Source organism: Eulemur rufifrons, chromosome 6 (assembly GCF_041146395.1).
Source record: "Eulemur rufifrons isolate Redbay chromosome 6, OSU_ERuf_1, whole genome shotgun sequence".
NCBI lineage: Eukaryota > Metazoa > Chordata > Mammalia > Primates > Lemuridae > Eulemur > Eulemur rufifrons.
In genome coordinates this window covers 76,716,457-76,741,328 of record NC_090988.1, presented here as the reverse complement: position 1 = coordinate 76,741,328, position 24,872 = coordinate 76,716,457, and the positions used below count along the sequence as shown (strand labels likewise).

The 24,872-nt window shown below is 40.6% G+C and overlaps 1 protein-coding gene across 7 annotated transcripts in view; it reads left to right on the top strand.

The window, feature by feature from the left end:
• MPPED2 (metallophosphoesterase domain containing 2) overlaps nucleotides 1–24,872 on the top strand; it is a 168,090-nt gene that overhangs the window by 45,798 nt on the left and 97,420 nt on the right. For all 7 annotated transcript variants that reach the window (XM_069469760.1, XM_069469754.1, XM_069469761.1 and 4 more), the window contains one exon: nucleotides 922–1,103. In XM_069469760.1, the coding sequence (XP_069325861.1) occupies nucleotides 922–1,103 (182 nt within the window). The remainder of the gene's footprint in view (nucleotides 1–921; nucleotides 1,104–24,872) is intronic.

Here is a 24,872-nt window from a genome sequence, read left to right as displayed (position 1 = left end):
CTTTGTTACACTCAATTAAATGAGAATGTTCTGTTTCATTTTCTTTGCTTCGGGTTGATCATTTTGCCTTTTGATTCTTATGCCCTGGTGTAATTTCACAGTGCTTAGGTCTCCAAAACTATACATATATTAATGCATATGTAGATATATACATGACCATTAAGAGGCTTCCTATTTGTACCGAATAGAATCTTTGCCCAAGGCATTTGAGCATTCCTAGTAACCTAGGGTGTAACTGGGACTGCAGACAATTCATCTTGGTAAAAACGAGGTTGACAAAGTTCTTTTAACATCTGATACATATATTTTTTAAAGCTGTGTCATTTGGGCATCACTTTCTCTCCCTACAATTTGATTTGTGAATCTCTTAGCAAAAACAAGAAGATACAGGTGTTGAACGGTGGTGGGAAGGAAATTAAATGTAAGTGCCGTCTCTCCACATCTCAGTTGGCAGAGCATGTGCAGACTGCTCTCTGTAAATTAGTTCATTGCTTAAGTTATGCATGTTTAAGATGGAATAAATTAGTTATCCATTTCCTAATGAGTAGTGGGATCAATTGGAGCATGATGAGAGAGAAATAGCATAATTTTACTTCCCCAGTTGGGGTTCAATATCCCTAAACTTCACCATTAATCACTCTATCAGTTTCCTGGGTTGTTTCAACTGTACATGTAAGATATTCTTTCCTTTTAATTTTCCTACCAGGTAAGTAAGTCTTTTTGAATTTGCCCAGGGGGGCTGTAGAGGGGTGAAGGGGTACCCTTTCCACCCCAAAATGTCCTTTGTTACAATGGGCCCTTCTGCCTTTGCATCAGTTTGTCTGGGTGAGTTCACGGATAACAGTCGATATGTATGTGCGATGACAATTGCGAGGGTTCTAATATGTTTAACTGTTATGGGATCTGTTATGTCTACTTTAGGGTCGACCCCATCCCATATGACACTCCAAAACCAGCGGGCCACACGCGGTTTGTCTGCATCTCAGACACACACTCCAGAACAGATGGTATCCAGATGCCTTATGGGGACATCCTTCTCCACACAGGCGATTTCACCGAGCTGGGACTGCCCTCAGAGGTTAAGAAGTTTAATGACTGGTTAGGTAAGGAATGATTGCGTTCTGGCGGCCCCAATTAACCTTTCCCGTCCGAGTGTCACTCACTGCGTCCTAATTGAATTAGAGCACTTGGAAGCCAGCTCAGCCATTTCTCGTATGATATGCGGTGGTGTCTAGCTTTAATCCAATTCTGTTAATTAAAGATGAATTTTTAGATATTTAATTTTACTGTGCATCCTTTCAGTGCCTGGCCTTGGTGGCTCTGGGGCAGAGGGATGGAAAGCTTTGAAACCGATCTCATCTCACTCATTCTGCTTTAATGAGGGCATTCATTGGCACACAGGAGACCTAGAATCATATTTTTAATTCATTGGCTCTGTAATCTTTCCCAGATATTATGAGCAAAGATGTACAAATGACCTACTAGTAAGAGAACATTTCTAAGAAATGAGGAGGATTTAAAGTCCTTATATGAAGCAAAGTTCCTACAGCACATTGCTGCTTGGAGCAGTTTTCCTAAGTGAACTGGAAGGTGTCCTAAGACCCCTGAAAAGATGAGGACTCCTGCTGTAAAGCTCCAAAAACTTGGGATATGAAACTGTCCCCTGCATTGTGAAAAGGGCAGTAGCAACTTTGTGGTTGCCCTAGAGGCACTCCAGGTTGGAGTTACTGCAAAACGTTAGATCCTGGATCAGACAGTCGCCATATGTTAGCATTACAAGACAATCATGGGGTTATTAATATTTAGATTAGAAGACAGATCTTTTTAAGAATCCTCTTAGGGGAGGAAAAGAATTGCAAGTGTTCTGAGGTTTTAGAACCTCTAAAGACACTAAAGAATTGTTTAGTAAAGAGCAGAAATCACTCTGGAAGAATAATGTGTCAGCCAACAAAAATTACTCAGGAGACTTAGGCAGAAACTTAAAAATTTTGTTTTCCATCAAACTAATGCAGGACTCGAGAAATTTTTAAATTTTTGATTAAATGATAAAACGTGTATGTTAATGGAAGAAGAATATGCCTTAAAAAAGGTTAAAATATTTTTAAAATAAGCAATAAATCTAACTAATATCATAACTATTTTGATTTTTCGTATGACCTTGCTCATCTATCCACATTTTATATAGTTGACATCAGGGTACATATCTGCTCTTTGACTTTTGGCTATTTTCATTTAATAGTGTTTTTTGGTAAGACTTCAAATCTTTTTGCATAATTTTCATATTTATCCTTTTTAATAGCAACATGCCATTTATAGTGTTGGCTGTGCCTTTCTTTAATAAGGTATTTCTCTAAAAATGAACATTTAAATTGATGTCAGTTTTCCTCTGGTAGCCAGCACTGAAATGTGCATTTTTTGTGTGTATATGTATTTTTGCTTCCATTGACTTATTTCTTAGGGTGAAATACTGTATTTGAGTGAAATTACTAAGTCAGAGGATATAAAATTCTTTATGGTTCTGGCTGCAGGTTGGCATCTTGCTTTCCAAGGGCATTGTACCTGTGTGCTTCATTAGCAGTGAATGAATGTATAGATACCAGTTTTACCATGGTCTTGGTAGCATTGGATGTTGGAGCTTTTATATTTTGTGCTGTTTTAGTAGGTATTCAATCATCTTATTTAAAACAGCAAGATTTTAAAATATCATTTAGCATAATCTCATTTTTAGAGATGAACACAGAGATGTAGTAAAGTTAAGTGACTTTCTCAGTTTCATTGTGGCAGAGTTGGGTCTAAATCCAGATCTTTTCACTTCTGTTTTTTTTTTGCCTCTGTAACATTTTCTTTCAAGTACAATTATCTCTTTATTTGAGCAACTTTTATCTCTGAACTACTAGCAGTTAAAATTATTTTGAGGTGAATTTTGACAATTTTAAACCAGCCTGTGATGATGGAATCTCAACACAGAAATTATTGAGCTGCATTGACAATGTTGATTTTTAAATAAGAAAGGGAACAGAACGGTGGGAAGTTTACAGAAATACAAGACAGGTTAGATCCTGGTTATAATCTTGTTTAGCCACTGACCTTGGCTAAACCTCTCCTTACCCCTTGGCTTCCCTCCGCAGAACTAAGGATTAATATTACCTGTCTTTCTGGATTGGTGTGCAGATTAATCAGTAAATGATTGCTGCTAGTAAGTTTCTGTGGGCCATTAATAACTGAATGGGGAACGTGGTGAATGAACCATCAACAGATATTTAAAGGGTAAAAACAAGAAGAGGTCAGAGGAATTATTTAGTAGATTAGAAGTAAACACTTGAAGATTTTATAAGGGAAAGTACTCCATAAATGGAAATGTGCCGTAACTAAGGAAATAAAATCATCAAGAAATAAAATGCTAAGGCCCAGCTGCATGGTCAGGTCCCTCTTTTCTCATTTCCCCTCTGATCTGGTGAGGCAGGAGGAAGAGCGCTCAGCATGGGATGCAGAATGTGGGATTGGAGGGAGCCCATGGGATCTGGGTAGAGCAGTTGGGATCCCATTGAGAAGGCCCAGAATAGCTCACTGTTACCCGGGCAACCTCATGAGGCTCAGGGGGTGAGAGATGGTGTGTGATTACACTCTACCACTCAGCTCAGTCAGGAACCACTCACCTGAAAAGGGTGCTTTCAGCAACAGCCGCCAGGTAGCCGGGCAGAGTGGAGTCAGGGGTCAGATCAGTCTAGGGCTTTTGCCATAAGAGGTCATCCAAATCTCCCTGGGGCATGGGTCTCACAGATTTGGCAGGCATTTAGAATCCAATGCATCTCTAGTTGATTTCCATCTTCCTACTCTAGTCTAGACAACCCTGATTATTGAAAACCACCTGACTGTTCCTCATGCTCCTTTACTCTCCCACTGGGCTAATCTGTTTCTGCTATAGGCCAGGCATTCCTTCTAGACCTATAACATCCTTCTGAAGTTGCTTTCATTATCCCCATTTTACAGATGAGGAGCCTGAAGCTCAGCTGGGTTAACTTACCCACCGGCAGTTGGTAGGTAAGAAGCTCAGAAAGCTAAGTGACCCACCTAAGGACACTCAGCTCGTAAACCTGGGGCTGTCTGACTCCAAAGCACAAGCCTTTTTCCTTTATCATTCTGTGATATTATAAGTGGGCTTGGTCAGCTGGAAGCTTGCAGATTTTAGGCTTGAATGAAAAGAAATGCTGTAGCTTCTGGTAGCAGCATGTGGAAGTTGAGTAGCTGTTTGGCCATGTGCTAATATTGCGAATATTTGAAAGATGTGTTTAAACCCTGTCCTTGAATCTCACCTTGACCTACCAGCTACAAGGCCTGAGAATCCCATCATATGTTCTCTGTTGGTTCAGAGATAATGGGGGCTGGTTAATATGTACATATGTCACCTGGAAGGTGTAACATGTAAAGTTATTAATAAAAGGTAATTTATGAGATAAGCTAGCACAGCACAGCGTCATAAGAAGATAGAACTAAAACCAGGCACCTTCAAAGGATGGAAAGGTAATACAACATGTAATGGCTATGAGCAGCTGGGAAGACCCAGCTTTGAATTTGCTACCTTTGGTAAGTTTCTTAAATTACTGAAACTTGATTTACTCTTTTATAAAATAGGCATCATAAAATACTCCATGGTTGTTGTGAGGACATACTCTGTGATAAAGCTCACATCATTCGTAGAACAGCCCCTGGCCTGTAGACCACTTTCAGTAAATAGCATAGAGGGAGGCACAGAGCCAGTGGCATAGAGTCCAGAAGGCAGAAACTAAACAGACTGGTCCCGGGCATTTAAAGAGGGATTCAGTGTAAGAGGGAGCCCTGCAATAACAAGTGTCCCTGTTAATAATGACATGAACTAGACACAATGTCAGGGCTGGGAGGGTCCTTGGAGGTCATGGAGTCCCATCTCCTAATTTGACAGAAGTGGAAACTGAGGCTGGAGAGATTGCATGAATTGCCCATGGTTCTCAGGTAATTAAAGGCCAAAGTGGTACTAGAACTTGGAAGGGGCACGGTGGGCTGGGTGAGCTAACATGTATTAATGTGTATTGTCTATGGGAGGGAGGGTCTAGATGCTACCTCCCTCCCCACCAACTTCAGGTATCATTTCATACAATGCTCACGATAATTTGTGAAAAAGGTATTATTAGCTTCTTTTTCACGCAAGGAAACTGAGCACTTCGGTGAACTTAACTTACTTAGGATCACACAGTTAGGATGTAACCTTAGGATTTGAACTTAAGTTCAGCAGACTCCAAGTCCCAAGCATGTTTTCTTAGCATTCTCTACTCCCAGTCTGGGACTTGGGATCCCTGCTGGAGGGACCATATCCTGGGTCTAACCATGGCTCACTGCATAACTGCCTTTCCTTAACACGCACATTCATACATACGTACACTCAGGGTCTAGGTGGGTTTACTTCTTGCGAAAGCTGTTTTGTGTGGCACAGCCTCTATGTATGAGTTGGCAGATGGAGTGCACTGGGGGGTGGGAAAGCATTCTTGGCATTTGGTGTGGACAGTTCCAACGGCAGTGGATTATAACTAAGTAAATACCCACAAAGAACACGAAAGGCTGTGCACAGTGGCTTACACCTATGATCCCAGCACTCTGGGAATTGGAGGCGGGAAGATGGCTTGAGACAAGGAGACTGAGACCAGCCTGGGCAACGTAGTGAGACTCCTGTCTCTACAAAAAGTTATTAAATAAGCTGGGTGTGGTGGTGAGCATCTGTAGTCCTAGCTACTCAGGAGGCTAAGGCAGGAGGATCGCCTGAGCCTAGGAATTGGAGACTGCAATGAGCTATGATCGTGCCACTGCACTCTAGCCTGGGTAACAGATGACAGAGAGAGAGAGCGAGAGAGCGAGAGAGCGAGAGAGAGAGGGAGGGAGACACCATCTCAAAAAACAAACAAACAAAACAACTACAACACTAAAGATGCAGCCAGTCACATACGTTCCTAGGAATAGTCTAAATTGCCTTATAACATGAGTGTTTCATTGCACCAGTCTTTGAAATGAGTGGCTACTGACAGGAACCTGGAAATCTTGTCTTCCTGGGCAAGACTTTCTCACTTATGAACACTTGAACTACAAATGACCAGAATATTCTAACAGCTGCAGCTACTGCCCCTGTGGCTCCTTTCCCCTAAAATCTCTGCCATGGGTTGGGGAATGAAACTTTAAATCCCTATAACTGCCACCTTGAGGGAGCCACCAGAACCCCTGTGTCCCAGCTCTCACCAATCTGGCTGATCGGACATCCCATTCCTCCATCCTCCCAAACAACCTGCGCCTCTCTCCGCTCAGCTGCGGCCCGGGACGCTGTCTTCAAGAGATCTAGTCCAGGCTCAGAGTGACAGGGGACTTCTTATTGCCAAGGACTTATTGCCAGAGCTGTGGGAAAGAAGCACAGATAAACTTTTCTCAGGGAAATACTTTTTAAAGTGATAGTTAACTTCTGTAGTCCCGTTAATATTGTAGTCAAATCATCAATAGCCTTCAGCAAGCCGGCCTGGAACCCTGCCGTCCAACTGGCATGATATTTTCTTTTTTATCTTGGCAAAAATGCATCCCAATCACAGATTTGGCTTAAAAATAAACTTGTGAACTGTATAAAGTACCTATCAGTTAACATGTGATTATTTTTGTTGCTTTTTTGTTAATTCTGAACATCAGTGGCTTCTAATACCACTTTCCCCAAAGGTCCATTTTGCAAGGCATATTCCTAGGTGCAGCCTTCCTCCACTTTGGCCTTAATGTTCTTCCCACTCACGCCTTTTTGATCTTACTTACTATTCACTCGATTTAGTCCCTGCAGTGCTTTCCTCTGCGGAATACTTTTGGTAGCCTTCTCCTGGTGTATGGGATGCATGCTCACGGGTGCCGCTCAAGTGGGCATTAGAAGGTCTTATCATTTCATTGCACATCCACCTTCTTATTTCCAATTTTCAATTACACCCACACTCAATTTTTCCCTGTTCTTTAAATGCAACATGCCCCTTCACACCTCTTTCCCTTTGCAAGCCTTGTTCCCACTTCCTGGAATGACCTTCTCCTCCGGGAGAACTCACTCGTCCTTCATGACACATTCTCTTTCATAGCTAGTTGCTTCCCTCAACATGTTGGTCACATATCTGTGCAGCCCTTCCCATGGTTGCTAGGTCATTGTTTACTAATCTGTCTCCCCAACTAGACAGCGGCTCTTCGTACACCTGCTTCTGAGTGTAGGGCCTGGAATATTGTCGGTGTCCACAGATGTTTGTTGAATCTCTGAGTGAAAGAATGAACATAAAGGCACCAGAATTTTTTCTGCCTTCACCTTTGGCCCAAACTTTAAAATTTTGTAGCACTGTATGTATAGTATGTCCTTTCCCTCCCCTCCCCTCCCCTTCCTTTTTCCTTTTATCCTCGAAGAATTTACAACATCCCATTGATAGTTACTAGTGATTCCTATGTACTGTGAGGAAATACTTAAGAGGGGTTTGCTGTTGATGTTTAGTTTCCTATATTATAATTAGAATGTCAAGGTTCCTGGGGGGTCTATTTCAGCCGAAAGTTTATATCTAACAATCCAGTCAGTCAAAAATCCCTTTTAGCACAGTACCAATGCCATGAACTTTTAATTATGGCTTTTCTTCGGTTTGGATTGTCATTTAATAGCTCTGAGCTTCAGTGTCTCCAGGCCTAAAAGGGAGAACGAAAATGCTTCTAAGGCAAATTCAAGAAAAGGGTTATTTATATTAGTAGGAGCATTGTATTTGGCAAGGTTATAACGGAGTGTGACCGTAACAAACATCCCAGAGTATAGACTCGCAAATCAGTTTCTGCCCCTTGTGGAAGACTGTGTTCCTTTCCCGGCGATCTTGCTATTGGCCCAAAGTTTTGGAGCTGGTCTTTGGGAAAAGCCTTTGTACCCTGAGCTATTTATTTTATTCTTATAATACATGTTATATAGATTCATTCCTGATAACTTAGCAGCTAGAGAGAAGTAAAAAGAAGAAAACAAAACTACCCATGAACAGAGATAACCACTGTTAACATTTTAGTGTGAACTCCTATAGAATGTTTTCTGTTTATACATACACATACACAAATATTTTTACCAAAATACAGATCTCATAGTAGTACAGTTTTGTAATCCTTTTCATTTTAATATATCATGAAACATTTTTCACATCAATAGATATGACTAAAATACTTTTTTCCAAGAATAATTTCATTTTAATATACATATACATTATAAAAATTCAAATATTTGAAATGTGCAAAGTAAAAATATACATTTTTCTGTAATCGTATCTCCAGAGTAATTACCATTTGGTGCATAGTGTTTCAGAAATTTTTCTGCTTTTTATTTCTATTTTTAATATCCTCAATACCAGGAACTATTTACCCTTTGAGGGCTTTTCTATGACCATTTTTTACAATTAATAAAGTTAAGCATATTTTCTTGTAACTTAAAAAAAAATTAACACATCGTGCTGAGTGTCAGCATAGCATTCTGTTGTGTGATGCTCTCTGATTTATGTAGCCAGATCTTTATTACTAGACACCTAAAGTATTTTCATTCTTTTATTTTTATATGCACTGGAGTGATGAACATCCTTCTTGCTCTCTCTTTGCAAACATCCTTAATTATATTCATAGGATATATCCCTAGAATTGTTGCTTCAAGCAATATGTATTTTTAAAATTTTTATTATATGTTGCCAAATTTCCCTTTATACTTCTGAGTAGTAGTTGAGAGTTTTTGTCACATATTTTTGAGTATCTTCAGTGGCAGCAAATGTTTGCCCTTTAAAGGCTTCTAAAAGATGACTATCAACTATTTTTTCTAATTATGAAAGCTCACATGCTCATTGTAAAAAAATGTAAATAATGATGCAGGAAAAAATTAAGACTGCCAGTGTATCCTGCAGTTCACACGTAACTACTATTAACAGCTGGGGTGTCCCCTGTGGTGGTGTGTGTGCACGTGTGTGTGCTGATGTATGAAAAGGCCGTAGGGTATCAGGTTGAGAGCGTGAGTGTTGGATTTAGTCTGCCTATGTTTCAATCCTGGTTTCAAAATTGTTAATTCTGTGATCTTCAATTTATTCATTTGTAAAAGGAGAATTTTTTTTAAAATAATGCACACTGTATTGAATCTCAAACTTCCCTAGTCTCACAGTCCTACTCCTGCACTTGTGCTTCCTGGTGTCAGCCTAGCTCACTGCAACCTCAAACTCCTGGGCAGCAATCCTCCTGCCTCAGCCTCCCGAGTAGCTGGGACCACAGGTGTGCACCACCACACCCAGCTAGTTTTTCTGTTTTTAGTAGAGACAGGGTCTCACTCTTGCTCAGGCTGATCTCAAACTCCTGACCTCAAGGGATGCTCTCACCTTGGCCTCTCAGAGTGCTAGGATTACAGGCATGAGCCACTGCATCCGGCCTAGCGAATTATTAATGCTTGGCATATCTAACCTCCGGGATTGTCATAAAGTTAAATAAGAGAAAAGATACCCAGTGCGTACAGGTGGTGAAGGGTCAGTAAATGTTATTTGCTACTGTTACATTTTCCAGGCCTGCTGTGACTGCTCTTCCCTGCTCCGTTGGTGCATTTCTCTTACTCTCTGGGAGGGCAGAAGTTGGAGGGATGTGGGAAGGGGGAGAAGTTCAGGGAAAGTGGCCTTACCGTCTGTGACCATAGTGACCTGCATGCCTGTGGCCCACTCTTTCTGTGGAGCAAAGGGTAAACACTGTGACCCTGCCTGGCCACCAGAAACCTGGCTCTGGTCCCTTTCCAAGCACCCCAGACCAAACCTACATAGACTTCTCTCTTAGACTCTAATTAACCTCTGACCCACACACAGGCAGGGGCCGGGCCTCTGCCTTCCCTGTGCCTCTTCTCAAGCTCCTGTCGACTCCCTCTCGTTCCCCCTGTTTATTCTGACCCGCTCACTCTCGATGCAGTGTCACCTTCCGGAAACCTTCAGTGCCCACCCACTCCTGTCTTACAAACTCCAGCACACCCTTTAGCCAGGTTATCAAGGACAGTTTTCAATTTATTTCTTAAACTCTTTCACATAATACTTTCCAGGCATGGCTTACTCATGTAAGGCTTGTGAGTTTTTGCAACAAGCAGAAATTATTAGGAACTGGAGCTGGTGAGCTGGGAAAGGTAGAAGCTGCCATTTTGAATAAAAAATGGAGCTGTGACACAAGGCCACTGGTCTCCAGTGAAGTGCCCAGAGCTTCCCAAAGAAGAGCTTCAGAAGGGATTTGAACAGGGGCAGCCTCACGGGAATGTTTATAGTCATGGGGGTTTATGGCCACTTAGTAGTCCTGTCTAATAAGGAGGCAAAGGTAGGAGGCTTTAAGAAGGGCAGATGAGTTGACTTTTCCACGATTTATGGAGGAGGATGTACCAGAGAGTTTCCTCAAGCCCAGATGCTTGATTCTTTAATATCCAAGCAGCTTCTTAATCTTTAGCTTGCTCACAAAAGCAATATCTGACATGCTGTACTTTTCAGTTTTTGAGTCATAATTTGGTTTTCCCAGTTTCTATCCTGGAGTTATCATTTATTGAATAGCTTCTCTTTCTATTTCAAGCAATTCACATAGGTGGCCGTGGCAGCTGCCTCTCCTTTTCCTTCTTTTCATCCTCCTCCTCTTCTTCCTCTTTGTTCTCAGTCTGTCATTCTAGGATTTCATTAGGTGTCTATGAGTTGGCTATATATTCTACCTTGTAGATGCAACACATCCTGTTTTCTTGTCTGTAATAGCAGAGGGTAGGAATATTTGCTTAACACAAATAACGGTTGATTCACACCTATTATCTACTTGTTCTTCTTTACATAGAAGAATATTTTTTCCTAAGTAAATTAATTCATGGTATAATTCATATAAAAGTACATTTTCCCAATAAGGACAAAATTAAAGAGTAGTTCAATTTTGGTATAGAATTAAGTAAAGTACTTGGGGAAAAAGTGAACCCAAACACAGCGTAGTTGAATATGCTCAAATAAGTAAGATTGGATTTTGTTCCATTAGAAAGGACCGTTATTGACCTGAGGACATGATGGCTAGGTCTTTTGTGATCCATGTGAACCTAATCCTCTGTGTTATGGGCAGCCATTTTCTTAAATTACATTAATTATAATGCCTTTCATTTATATAACACCTTTCCTCCAAAGGACTCAAAGTACCTTTGGGTATATTAGATCATTAGTGCTCATATTGTTCCAGGGAAGTTGATATGAGCAGACAATATTGTCCCTGTCTTACTGATGGATGGATGGAGACCCACAAAGGTGCTGGGAAAGACTGGGTCACATTGGAGCCAACCAGAGAACTAAAGTCACTGACTCGACTCCGCTGCTCCAGTGTTCAATTCTAGAGCTTCCTACTTTCTCCTTTTCTGAAATCCTCCCATCTCCTAAAGAGAAATAGACATGGGCAAAACGTACATAATCATTACTTCATTGGTGTAGCAGAAAAGCCAGGTGAACACCTTCCCACTGTCCTTAAAAGGGTGACTTTTTTTTTGCACTTTACTGTATGAATATTGTATCACTATTAAAAAGACATAAAACTTAAAAAGCAGCTCTTTGAAAACAAAAAAGTCCTCAACTCTTCCAAACCATCTGGTCTAAGAAGGAAAACTGAAGCCCCCAAACTATGTCATCCTAAATCCTAGAGCAGGATCCTTGTGTCCCAGGACATGAAGGGACTTCGTCCTCAGAGGATTATTTGCATATATTCTAAGTGTCTTCCAAGGGCCAGGTCCTGCTTCCTGGTGGACACTGAGAATGCAGAGGGGAACGAGAGAGCCGTGTCCCTGCATGTGGCATCCAGCCCCTGATTGTCAGCATTGTGTTCCTCATTTTATTTTATTTTATTTTATTTTATTTTATTTTTTGAGACAGAGTCTCACTCTGTTGCCTGGGCTAGAGTGAGTGCTGTGGCGTCAGCCTAGCTCACAACAATCTCAAACTCCTGGGCTTAAGCGATCCTACTGCCTCAGCCTCCCAGGTAGCTGGGACTACAGGCATGCGCCACCATGCCCGGCTAATTTTTTCTATATATATTTTAGTTGGCCAAATAATTTCTTTCTATTTTTAGTAGAGACGGGGTCTCGCTCTTGCTCAGGCTGGTCTTGAACTCCTGACCTCGAGCTATCCACCCGCCTTGGCCTCCCAGAGTGCTAGGATTACAGGCGTGAGCCACCGCCCCCGGCCTTGTTTTCCTCATTTTATAAATGAGGCAACTATTATAGAACTCAGTGTAAACATCTTGCCCAGTTTTGCACAGATTTTTTAGTGAAAGGCCTAGGACCAGGGGCTTTGTCTTCTGCCTGGGTGTGAAGCCATTTCTCATCCTATGCTAATTCTGCATATCAAAACTTGGAAGATTATTCTAATTCTTTGAGGTTTTATTTATAGAATGTAATACTGGTTTTATCTTAATCTTTCTCTCTGCAGATATTTGCATTTAACTAGAGAGTAGGTATTTTGACATACATGGTAGAAGGTACACCTCAAAACCAGTAATATCTCAAACTGAATTAGTATCTCCTCCAAATACTGCTTGTTTTCCTAAATTCTCCTATGACTTGCGGCACCATTAACCCAGACACTAAAGTTTCTCCACCTAACTATGACTACACGTTGTTAGTTTTCTTCCGTGAGAGTCTTTCAGACCTCCACCATGCCTGGAGAGATAGCCAAGGACCAACTTGCATTCATCTCTCCTGGAATCATCCAATAATAATATTAATAACTCTTACTGAGCACCCACTATTGCCTGACCCTTTACCTGCATTAACCCACTTAATCCTCGCGACACTCTGAGGTTGGTGGATGCTGTTAGCACCATTTTTACTGACGAAGAATTGGAGGCACGAGACCTTTGTTTCATGAGTCCTACGATATTCTGTGGGATGCATTTTAGGAACGATAAACTGATGGAATAGAGTCTCCTGTGGCATTCAGAACTCTTCATTACCGGGGCAGTCTGTCTGTCCAGCTTTACCCCCCACCACACTTCCCTCCAGCCTCTCCCTCACCATTTGGACTCGGGTCTTACCCTTTTCTCCCTTGCTCTCTCTCCTTGACCACAGTAACTTTGTACTTTTTACTGTACTTGACCACAGTAACTTTGAACCTTTGTACTTACCCATTCCCTCAGTGTGTCAGTTTCTGCTCACACGCCACCTCCTGGATGAGGTCTTCTTATTTTACCTATTTCTCCGTCTTCTTACTTATTGTCCATTTTCTTCCACTGAATGCAAGCTCTGTGAGGGTCTGGACTTGTCCTGTTTGCCACTCTGTCCTCTACTTTCACCATAGCCTGACACATAGGAGCTGCTCTAAAAGCGTGTGTTGAGTGAATGAATGAGTGGACGAAAGCAAGTGCCGTAAGGGTAGGGTCGTGTCTCTCTTGCTCCTTGTGGTTGATGAGGTCACAAGCACGGTGCCTTGTGCATGGTAAGCACTGACTCCATTTTTGCTGAATAGTAACTATTTGCTCATCTCAGTCCCACTGCCTGCCTGCCAATCTTGTTCCATTTCTTCTGCAAACTCGTGTTCATTCTTTAAGGCCCAATTTCAGAGGTTGCCTCTCTTATGAAAGTGGCCCTGGCCTTCCTGGTGGGCCGTCATTCCTTCCTGGCCTCTGTACTGTTCAGATCATCAGCACACATGACTTTTAGGGCTTCTGGTCTCCTCTCTTGGTTATGAGTCTCCCGAGAGCATACGCCCAGCAGAGTCTCCAGCGAATAGCAACTCTTTGATAAATGCTGGATTTTCCTCACCTCCTGGCTGTGCTCCCATGAACAAAATGTATTGCTTCCCTGGGCATCAGCCGCCTCTTCTCTACAACAAGGGGAAATCGTCACAGAGTTGGGAGGATGAAATTTCAGGAACGTTGTTGGAAGATGTCAAATGCCATGTAAATGTTAGAGATTATTGTTTTGTTGTTAACATCCTATCCTGTCCCTCATTGCCCTACATGGGAGACCTCACAATGCGTTTCCAGACCTTGCCACAGGTTTCTGGATAAGGCAGTCATCCTTATACCAAAGTGGCCCTTTGATTTGGCTTTGAACTTGCTGATAGTGCAAAAATCACTTCCATTTTAATTCCCCCACCTCCCTGCAGCCTGCCTGCGTATCATTTCCAGGAATCTTGATTCCATCTGTCCCCTGGGTTTTTGAATGCCATTTTCCTGGCCATTCAAGCTGCATGGAGAATCAGTGCTGCTTCCAGTCTATCACTTGACTCACTAATTCTTGATGTTCCCCCCACCCCCACCTTTGACTGATAAATTTTCATTATTGGTTTTGCGTGAAAGTCTTCAGGGTTCTACTCTGCCTGACCCCTGTGGTCACTTAGTGATTACATGCGCCAGCTGAGGTAATTTATTCACTTTGTTTTGGTGTGAACACGTCCCATGGGGCTTGTAACTGCTGTAATCACTTGACCCTAGTGACTGTTAAATGCTTTAAACACAGTTATTTTAAATTTATAATTGTTTTCATTAAAAATCCCTTATAGTAACTTAACTGACCTTGCTGTCAACGTGGCATTATGTGCAGGGGGAAGAAATGAAAATATTATGATGCAAATAATATAGTACTCATCAGAGATACGTGGCGAATCATTAGCTCACCCTCCCCATTCTCACTTGGAGTCCTGCAAGAAAGATGAAAGGGAACAGGACATAATTGCAGCACTGTCCCGGTAATTCAATATGGCCATTCCTGCACGCAGGGCAGGGCCACGAGCCTTGGGAGCAGAGAGTGGAGTGGAGTCCAAGGTTAAGTACGAACAGGGCCTCTGCTCAGGCCCGCTACATGTGTAGACAGCACTTCTCACACCTATGGGCAACCCCAGTTGGTTAATTATTTTTTAATTCACATTTTGATACTTATCACGTTTCAGAAAAGTTGCAAGAATAACAATGAACACCCATCGACCCTTCACACAAATTCCCCATTTGTTAACGTTTTGCTACATTCGTTTTATTATTGTCTCTCTCTTTCTAGTGGGGTGTGTGTATGATGTGTGTGTGTGTGTGTGTGTGTGTGTGTGTTTTCCTGAAGCATTGGTGATTAAGGTACAGACATCATGCCCCTTTGCCCTAAATATTTCAATTGTCTTTCCTAAGAATGTGGATATTTGTTTACATGAACTGACTACAATGATCAAAATCAAGAACTATAAATTTATACAATTCTATTATTTAATTTACAGACCTTTTTCAAATTTTCCAATTGTCCTAATCATTCCCTTATAACATTTTTTTTTCTATTCCAGGATTTAGTCCAGAATCATGCATTTCAATTGGTTTTAAAAATCAAACCAAATCGAGCTAAATCAAAACAATATTTCTTACTTTCTTATCTAAAGGAGTGAGGGGAGTATTTAAGACATTTGATTTTAGCATTTGTAATAGGCTATAAAACACATATAATTGTAAAAAAAAGAATTATACATTTTCTTAATCAAAATGTTTCTTTCTAATTTTGAGAATTAGGGGAGATTTTTATGATGTTTCATAAAAAAATTATGTTGGGGAGAAAAATGACTTTTAATTTTGGCTGTGCTGTATTTCCTATCTTTTTTCACATCTGGAATTTGTTTTAAAACCATCTTTAGTACATCCAAAATGAATAATTAAGTAGCTAACTATAACATGCATTATTGATCTGTCAGAGTTAGATGTTATAGCAGGAAGTTTTGTGTGCATTATGAAATGGAAGCAAACTTTAATTTCCCCAGCATTTTAAATAATTCTATTTAAATGTCAGGAGCAGGAAAGAAACAATACCTTTTTTTCCTTCTAATTTCAGGGTAAAGTTGTATAATTAAGCTATGGTGTCTCCCTTCTCTCAGTCATTTATGTGAATCTCACTTGTCCTCGTCTTTGTGTTTTTCTCCTGTGTTTGGAAATGTGGTTGGTAAATAAATGTTTTTTTTTTTTTTTTTAAATTTGGCTGAGACTGTGCTTGCCTGTAAGGACAGACATCTAACTATCAACATACAACCTCTGAGCTTTGATTTGTCTGTAAAATGTTGCAAACAATGTTGGGAAGTTCTTACTGATGGTAAATAAATCATATTACTCAGTTGTTTGAGATTCAGTCCCTACCATACTCAGTGCATTTATTTCCTTTTGTCACCACAATTTGGAATTGTTAATGAACCAAGAGCATATAATCGTAGTTTTAGGGGTGGTGATGGTGGCGGTAGTGGTGGTAATAGTAATAACAGTACTAGTGCTATTAGTTGGGATGCTAGGTTAGTTAGCTGTAATTTATGAGTTTGTTGCACATTTAGGAAACCTAACTGATATTTTAGTGTTTTCATTGTGTATTTTTCATTAGATGAATCCATTCTTCTTAGACAGCCTGTATTTAGAAAGCAGTGTAACCAGGGAGCCTGAAAATGACTTGATGTTTGAATTAGAATATGAATCTTTAAACTTGTATGTTTAGCACTGTGAAAATAGGCGGAAACCAAAAATACATGTATGTCTTTTACCATGCAGATAGAGCGTTTTTGCCTCTGGAGGTTTTATTCTTTGAAAGGCCTCGTGAGGGTTAGGAGGACTTCTGTGTTCACAAAATATGAGCACGTGCAGCTCCTAGTCCAGTTAAAGCCTTCTTATCCAATGTGATAGAGGATGAAAGTGCTCAGTTCATCAAAAAAGTCAGCTAAAGTGGGAAATCATACAAATGGTAACCATAGAGCTAAATAGTTTTATTTTAACTTGAAGCATACAGATGTGCGTGCTTTGGCCAGTCTTCTGAGGTAGCACCAAAGCCTTTGTTTTTTTTTTTTTTTTTTTTTTTTTTGAGACAGAGTCTCACTCTGTTGCCCAGGCTAGAGTGAGTGCCGTGGCGTCAGCCTAGCTCACAGCAACCTCAAACTCCTGGGCTCAAGCGATCCTCCTGCCTCTGCCTCCCAAGTAGCTGGGACTACAGGCATGCACCACCATGCCCGGCTAATTTTTTCTATATATATTTTTAGCTGTCCATATAATTTCTTTATATTTTTAGTAGAGATGGGGTCTCGCTCTTGCTCAGGCTGGTCTCGAACTCCTGAGCTCAAACGATCCGCCCACCTCGGCCTCCCAGAGTGCTAGGATTACAGGCGTGAGCCACCGCGCCCGGCCCAAAGCCTTTGTTTTGAATATAGAAACAGTGACTAGAGATCATCACTGGCTTTCTTGGATAAATCACAGGTGGAATTTCTCATCTCGAAAATGTATTGTACTCATCGCATTTCCATTTTGGTTTATTTATTGGCGAGTAAGAGTGTAAAGATGTTTGTGAAACAATCTGAGTGCAGAATCCTTCTAGATTATGATTTTTAAAGTAATATATAATCACATTAGGTGATTTACACCAAAAAGTACAGCCAGCATAAACTGGTTGTAAATGCACATCACTCTGGGACAACTGTACATGGAGCAGAAGTGCACAGGTGTCTACTGGGGACAGCCACTGACTGTGTTTAGTCGGCACATGTTGGGCAAAAGTCACAGAGAGTGACTCAGAGAGCCTGGAGGCTGGCAGTTAAAAGAGTGTTAAGGATATCTAGCAAGATTCCAAACAGAAACCTGGCACAGTTCTTGGTAGCTGTTCCATAGCTCATAATTTGCCATAAACTCTTTTAGTAGTTCTCAGATCTAAGTTTTTATTCTTACGTATGGTCTCTTTGCCTGCCTGGGAAATGACATAGATACAGTTTAGTGATAAAATGAATTTGTTGTTTGCAAGACAGTGAGTGTCTATGTCTTTCATTTTTATTCTAAATAAGCCAAAATGCATCAGAGTAAGATTCCATATTATAAGGTATCAGGAAGGAGCTTAAATTTTAAGAAGAATTATAGCTCTTAGAAATGGTTTATACTTGGTTTTACTAAGGTAAATATGGAGGCTTCCTTCCCTATGAGGAGGAAGGATCAAAAAACTTGTCATGGCAGTTCTTTCTGATTTCTTTCTCAGTTATTTTCATCAGGGCTACAGAGACTGAAGTCTGGGGTTGTCCATGTTTACAGAACAAGCTCTTTCTCTTCTCATTAGTACCCTGTTCGGTCACCTAAGAAGTGAGAAACACACAAAATGAGCCAGGACATATCCCAGACACACAGGCTTAGGCTTCAGCAGGGTTGCTACCACTTCTAGACTTGGACAGCTCAGAATTTCTGAAGTGTGGCAGTTTCAGCAAACACATAGTGTATAGCTTACTGTATATATACTTGTAAAATTTAATAAAAGTCTTCAATATTGTTGGTTTTAAAAATCTCTTTTACCATACAAATATGTTTGAATCTATCTTGTTAAAAAAATTCTGCTTATAGTATTAGGAAAATATGCCCAGTGTTCATAATACTGTTTGTGTGTGCCCTAGTGTGAAATACAGATACACACCAACTAACAATAGCTATAAAAATGAAATCTTGCACAGAGCCGTGCCCTGCCTTCCCAGTTAACAGGAACAATGCTTTTGGGGTTGAAGAGAAGCTTTCTCATAGGGGAGATGGATGGGGGAGTGGGGGGTCGCAGCTCGAGAAGTGGGGAGGGGGAAGTGCTGCAAATTTTAGTATAATGCATAATGTTGAAAGAAATTTTATCCCATCATAAAGATTAGCAGGCTGTGTAATTCAATTTAAAATTGGTTGGCGTGTCCTGACTATTATAAAGCCTTTCTTTTTTTGTTTTATCGCCATTCCATTATTTTATGTCGTACACCACTACAGAATGAAGCATACAGCTAACCCATGCAAAGTCTCTTTCCATGTTTCCACCCACTAAAGAGATTGTTGGTGAATGTAAGAGATTATCTTGAAATGAGTTAAGAAAATGCTTGCTCAATTGAATGCCTCCTTGTTTTCTTTCTTCTTCTATTTTTTTTTCTTTAACATAAAATGAATTTCTTCTGGGCAAGTAACCATTGAGAGTGAAATTCTTTTAAAAGCGTTTGCTGGACACAGGGCTTGGTTCTCAAAATTCCAGCGTTAGCACTTATCTACAGCATCATGGGCATTACTATGCCATTGAAAGCCAAGATGCAGTAGCTTATGTTAATGCAAGACTGACAGACCCACATCTGATGGCAATTACACATACTGGGGGGTTAATAAATGTTCTTAGAATTACTGTCTTTATTTTCTTTATTGCAAGAAAAATGGGCAGCTTCCTAAGCTGTGCCTCCTGCTTCTTGCTACCAGCCTTGGTGACTTGCTAATTAACTGTTTTGGTTCCAGTGCTTCATGGGCTCTGCTGAGTTAAATATTCATGTTAGGGAAATGCTACATCCTTTGGCCAAAGTAGTAGAAAAAAATTAAATTAAACTCAGCAAACATTTATGCAAGTGCCTTTTATGAACAAGAAATGAAGAGCTATAGACATAATAATAATGAGCCTTGGATGCACCAGAAGAGTGAGAAATGAATGCACACTATTTTCCATTGACATTTTTTTTTATTCTGTAAGGAAGAGTGCTTAATTTTTATTCATGTTCTGAGGGGGCTTCAGTGCAGGTGTGGCAGAGAGTTCATCACGTTTACCCACTCCGATCAATGCAGAGGGACTCCCTGAAGCACTTTGTTAAGAAGGATTTTGTGCCACATCCAGACTCAGTGGGAAGGGTGTTATGATTGATTGGCAATATCTGCCATGCTGTAGAGTACGGGTGTGTTTACTCATCTACTGTGCCGTTCCTAGTATAGTGTCATTCATCCTTGGTAACATTCATGCTTTCTGACTGTGGTACACAGAAAATTGCCATAGCGAAAATGTATGCCTACTTTATTTCAGCTCTTTATGGCCAATCCAGACTTTTGAATATCTCTGTTAGAAAGTACCCACAATGACCATGACTTCAGCTTGGGATTTCAAAGTTTCCTTAACATTATAGGCTGTTCCATGTCTGTTGCAGGAGGTTCTTAGCATGTCTGTGAGGCAGGTTGGGGCTAGTGCATTAATAAGGCTATCAAAAAGACTTGAAAACACATAGAACCTTTTGGATCCCATAGGATTTAGGAAGCAAATTAACTTTGGTTTGTGATCCTAAATCTGTAATGAATTAAGATTATATAACTGCTCTGATGGGCATTAACTTTTGAACCTTTTTTCATCCCTACTTGGAAAGGAATTAATAGATCAGGAGAAACCAGTCAATTCAGTTTATACTATTCCATCCCCCAAATCTTGGGCAGCTCCTAGTTTTCTCTAGCTCCTAGTTCTGGTCTCCTAAACCTGACTGCTGATCAGAATCTCCCAGGCAGATGGTTAAAAATTCAGATTCCTGGAATCTAGTTTAGACCTATTGCATGAGGTTCACACGATAGGTCCTCATAGTCGGAGCTTTCATGAGCTCTTCTGTGGCTCTCCTGCAGCCAGTTCACTGCCGCTGTCTTGCTTACGATAGTTCAGATTGCCGAGTTGGGACTATATTCTGTATATTCTTGTTATCCATCACCAGGCCTTTCTCTTCCACTCTCTTTTCATCGTGACCTCCGTGGACTTCATTTACTTCATCTATAAAAGGGGATAATAGTTCTTACCTCATAAGGTTGCTGTAAGGATCAAGTAGGTTAATGTATAAAGCTTTTTAGGACAGTGCCTGATAGAGGGTAAATATTATGTGTTGGTTCTGAATCTCATAATTGTCGTCATCATTTGATTTCATTTATAGGGACTCTGAGCATCCTTGCCAGAGGCAGCAAATCAAATCAGGATGTTTTACTAGTCTGTTGTAAGGAGGAGTAGAGGATATACAAGGTGCCTTGTTTGGCTGAAACATTATTAATTGAGCTTGTAGAAGTATAAACATAGTAAGTTAAATCAGATTGGAGGCTTTTGGCTGTAAGGAACAAAATGTTGTAAGCAGCAGGGGATTTATTATCTTGTTTAACAAGAAGTCTGGGCATGGAGGACTTTTCAGGATCTGGTAGTTCAGGGGCCCAGTGATGATACCAGGAGCCCAAGTTCGTTCAGCATTCCTCTCTCCTATCCTTACATGTTGGCCTTACCTCAAAGACTGGAGAGTGACTGCCAAAGTTGCAGACATAGCACGAAGACAGAACAATGTTCAGTGGAAGAAGGTGGTCATTCCCTCCAGTATGTTTCTTTGTATAGGTGACGACCTTTCCTAGAAGCCCTTCAATTAAGTGCCTCTCATGTCTCACTGGCCGGGATTAGGTGACATGCATCTCCTTAAATCAGTCATTGGTAAGGGAAATAAGACTTATTGACTAATCAAGATACACTCCTCTGGGTCTAAGGATAGGCTTACCTCGCTTGAGTGCATGGCTTCCCAGGGGAAGATGAATACATGAACAAACCTGGGCCTCTGCTCTCGAGGAAGGCTGGGACAAGGATTCGGGTAGGCCATCAGCAATGTCTGCTTTGTAAGTCTAATAATGACGGAGCTTTGCATGGAGCCTTCAGGAGAGTAGCCGACTGTTTTCCTAGAATGGAGTCCATTTAGAATGACTTGCTATACTTCCAGGGGCAGCCCTGTAGAATGGCTTGGCCACTGACTGAGATGGCATTGGATAACATTTTAAAATGCTGTATTTACCCCTTTGTTTCCTATTTTCATCTTGAAATGTTTCACTTTTCTCTTTCCCTTTTTTCTTTCTTCTGTTTTGTCTCTTGCCCATATTATAGAGCTACTACCAGGCCCCATATATTAGACAGGAAGAGAGGCTTTGAGCCACCTGTGTCCCTTTCCAGTGGAAATTATGTCAAAAGGGAAGACTACAGATTCCTGTCATGGTCAGATTCCAAAGGTGTGAATGAGAGGCTCACTCCATCATTGCATATTGTGTTTGATGGCTTTCCAGGGCAGCTTAACCTTCCCTCTGTTTTACTCATCTAGAATTGCCATACTGAGATTCCTGAAGATAGCATATGAAACACCCTCTTAACAATCCAAGTTAATTAGCTGTCACCTCAATTGGCCATCAAGAGATGGAAAGACATTTGGTTGGGACTGAATGCACTGATACAGGGTAGCAAGAATCTCCTGCTATACCCACTGAAGGAGAGACATGCACAGAGGTCAAGGCCCAGACAAAACAACAAAAAAACAAACAAACAAACAAAAAACCAAAAACAAACCAAGAGTCATCCCACTGTTCCTTTCCAATGGTTTTGAGCCCAGTTCCCTTTATAGATGAGCTAGACTTAACCATGGGTGAACTGAGGACTCACTCTGCCTCTGGACTAGAATGAAAGTAGGGCAGGTAGACTTCCATTATCCCTCCTTGCTGGGGTAATGTTGACCACTGAGATCTTAACTAATCACTAGAAGATGTAAAGAAAAAGTGGAAGTTCAAAAAGAGAATGTATTTGTTTAAGGTCATGGCTCACTCAGACCTAGAGAATCAGAACCTTTCAGGATGAAGCCTGGAATCTGATTTATTTTTTAATTCAGCACATAGTTCAGAAGATTAAATGGGGTTAGGAACTGCTGGCCTACAGTGGCTCTCTCAGGCCTTATAATAATTGAAGGGTTTGTGCACTCTGCCTTCTAGGGCAGTGATTTTTCACCTGTGTTCCAAGGGCCCTGAAGGGGTAGGAATATGGTGCCAAGGGCAGAAGTCTACCCCTTGTCCCCCACACCTGTCTGCAACCACAGCAGATATATTTTCAATTTTTTCTTTAATCCAAGCTTCTTCATAAACTTTTTTTTGAGCAAAGTTTCCCCTTCACCCCACTTGCCCCACCACACAAACGTGTCTAAGGTTAAGAGAACAGAATGTGGAAAGTCAGTGGTGGCCAAATAGAATGACTATGGAAGGGGACCCTGGAACCCAGGCACATGGCACTGGTCCTGAGGCCATCTTCTCCTCTAGGACAGTTAGTACAGTTCTTGGAGGGCGTTCTGTTACTGCCTATTTGCTATCCCCTCAATTGAGCCATTGTGTTATGGCAAACTTCAACCCCCCAGAATCCAATTCTCTATAATAAGGAGAATTTTTAAGGAGACTAAGGTAGATCCCAGGAAATGAGCAAATATGTTAGCTTTGTAGAATTGCCCCAAGCCACACCCAGACAACAACAACAACCGCAATTGACTTTCAGGGCACGTACACATTCAGTACAATATTGTACATTTTTGTCTCTTCCTGACTGCTTCGACATCAGACCCTTAGTATGCTTACCTTACTTAGGCAGAAAGTTGAATAAACACATTTTAGAAAGATTTTTCATCACAAGGGTAGGTTTTTAAAAAATATTCTCTAGTTAATCAACCATAGATGATTACACTGAGTGTTCTAGTACCAATTGAGATTTAAAAGGAACCATGTACTCGATACACTGTTTTAAACATCTGTGGGGGGGTGTGTACATGCACATGTATGCATGTGTGTGCATTTGTGTGTGCACGCAGGGGTGTGCTTCCTGCCTCTTTACATGATATTAGTCATGATCAGGGAAGTTTGTTTTTTAAATATCTTTACTGTTTATGATAAAGAGCTAGGCAAACTGAAAATATTGACTGATCCTCCTCAAAAACACCTTCCTTGATTGCCGTGACTCAGTCGTTTCCTCTGTTACTCTCTTTCATAGTACCTGCTAATTCCCTTCCTAGCATTTATAACCTGAGTTATGTTAGTAGATGTTTACTTCCTTATTGTCTGTTGCTCCCACCTGAGTGTAAGCTCCGTGAGGGCAGAGATTCTGTACTGTCCCGTGCATGCTTGTACTCCTTGTGAGCACCGAGCACGCTCCTGTCACATTCCTAGGACCCCAGGGAATATTTGTTGAACGTTGTAGAAAGTCTGTGATCATTCCATGGGTATTCTGGGACCTTATTTCATTATAAAATCTTATCCTGACTTTTGAGAGAGTCAGAGATCTAATGGGATTTAATGGGATTTCTTTTTTCTAAGCCTACTGGATTAGAATTGGAATGAACCAAAATGTGAAGAAAAATGAGGGAATAGAGAGTTAACATACTGACTGCCACACTAGAAAAAACATTTTTTTTCCTTGGGGCCATGGTGTTTTATTATGAAAATAGAATAAAAATTTCAAAAACAAAATGATCCTTTCTAATTTAATGAAGAATTTATTATTTTTATTGTTTTCTGTGCATGAGTTATATGCAATTTGAAAAATAGTTCACATGGCTCCCAAGGTAGAGACATGTCAGTTACATGTGCTTCACGAGGCCCCAGACTCAAAACTAGTGTGAGTTAAATACAACTCATGTGGCAGTTAATGTGTTAAATCATAAAGTAGGTAAATCTGAGAATGTGGAGTTGATTGTGAAATGCCAAATGACAGAGTTAAAAAGTAAGAACAATTTAACCCAAAGAATTGAAATTCAGTCAGATCTTCCTAGTAATGGATCAACTTTACAAGCTTTGGATGGGTGTGAATAGAAGTGATTGGAGTTCTCAGTTCTGGAGAATTAGGATTAACACTGCCAAAATATTTTCTTTTACTACCAGTGTATGCAATCTCCAGTTTTTGGTCAAAATACTCCAAAGGAATTCAATTTTTTTAAAGTAGCCTTTTTAAAAGAAGGTTGCCCTCCATTTTCACAATTTAAGAGTCAATGATCATGGCCTTAGCTCCCACTTTGAGAAGAATAATCCCAGTGAAAGACAAAAATTGGTATTTCAGAGACATGTAGAAATAAAGTACTGTGGATGAGATAAACCTACATATTATAAAAAGATATCAGTCTAGAGAGTCTTTTGGTCTGAACCTGAGAAACCACCTTGGTGGTTTTGATATGAAAAGGTGTGCCATATTGGTTGAGGATAAGCAAATGTGCCCCTTAGCTACTGATGGAAAAAAAAATAAGTAAAAATTGTGATGTTGGTATCATGGAAAGTCT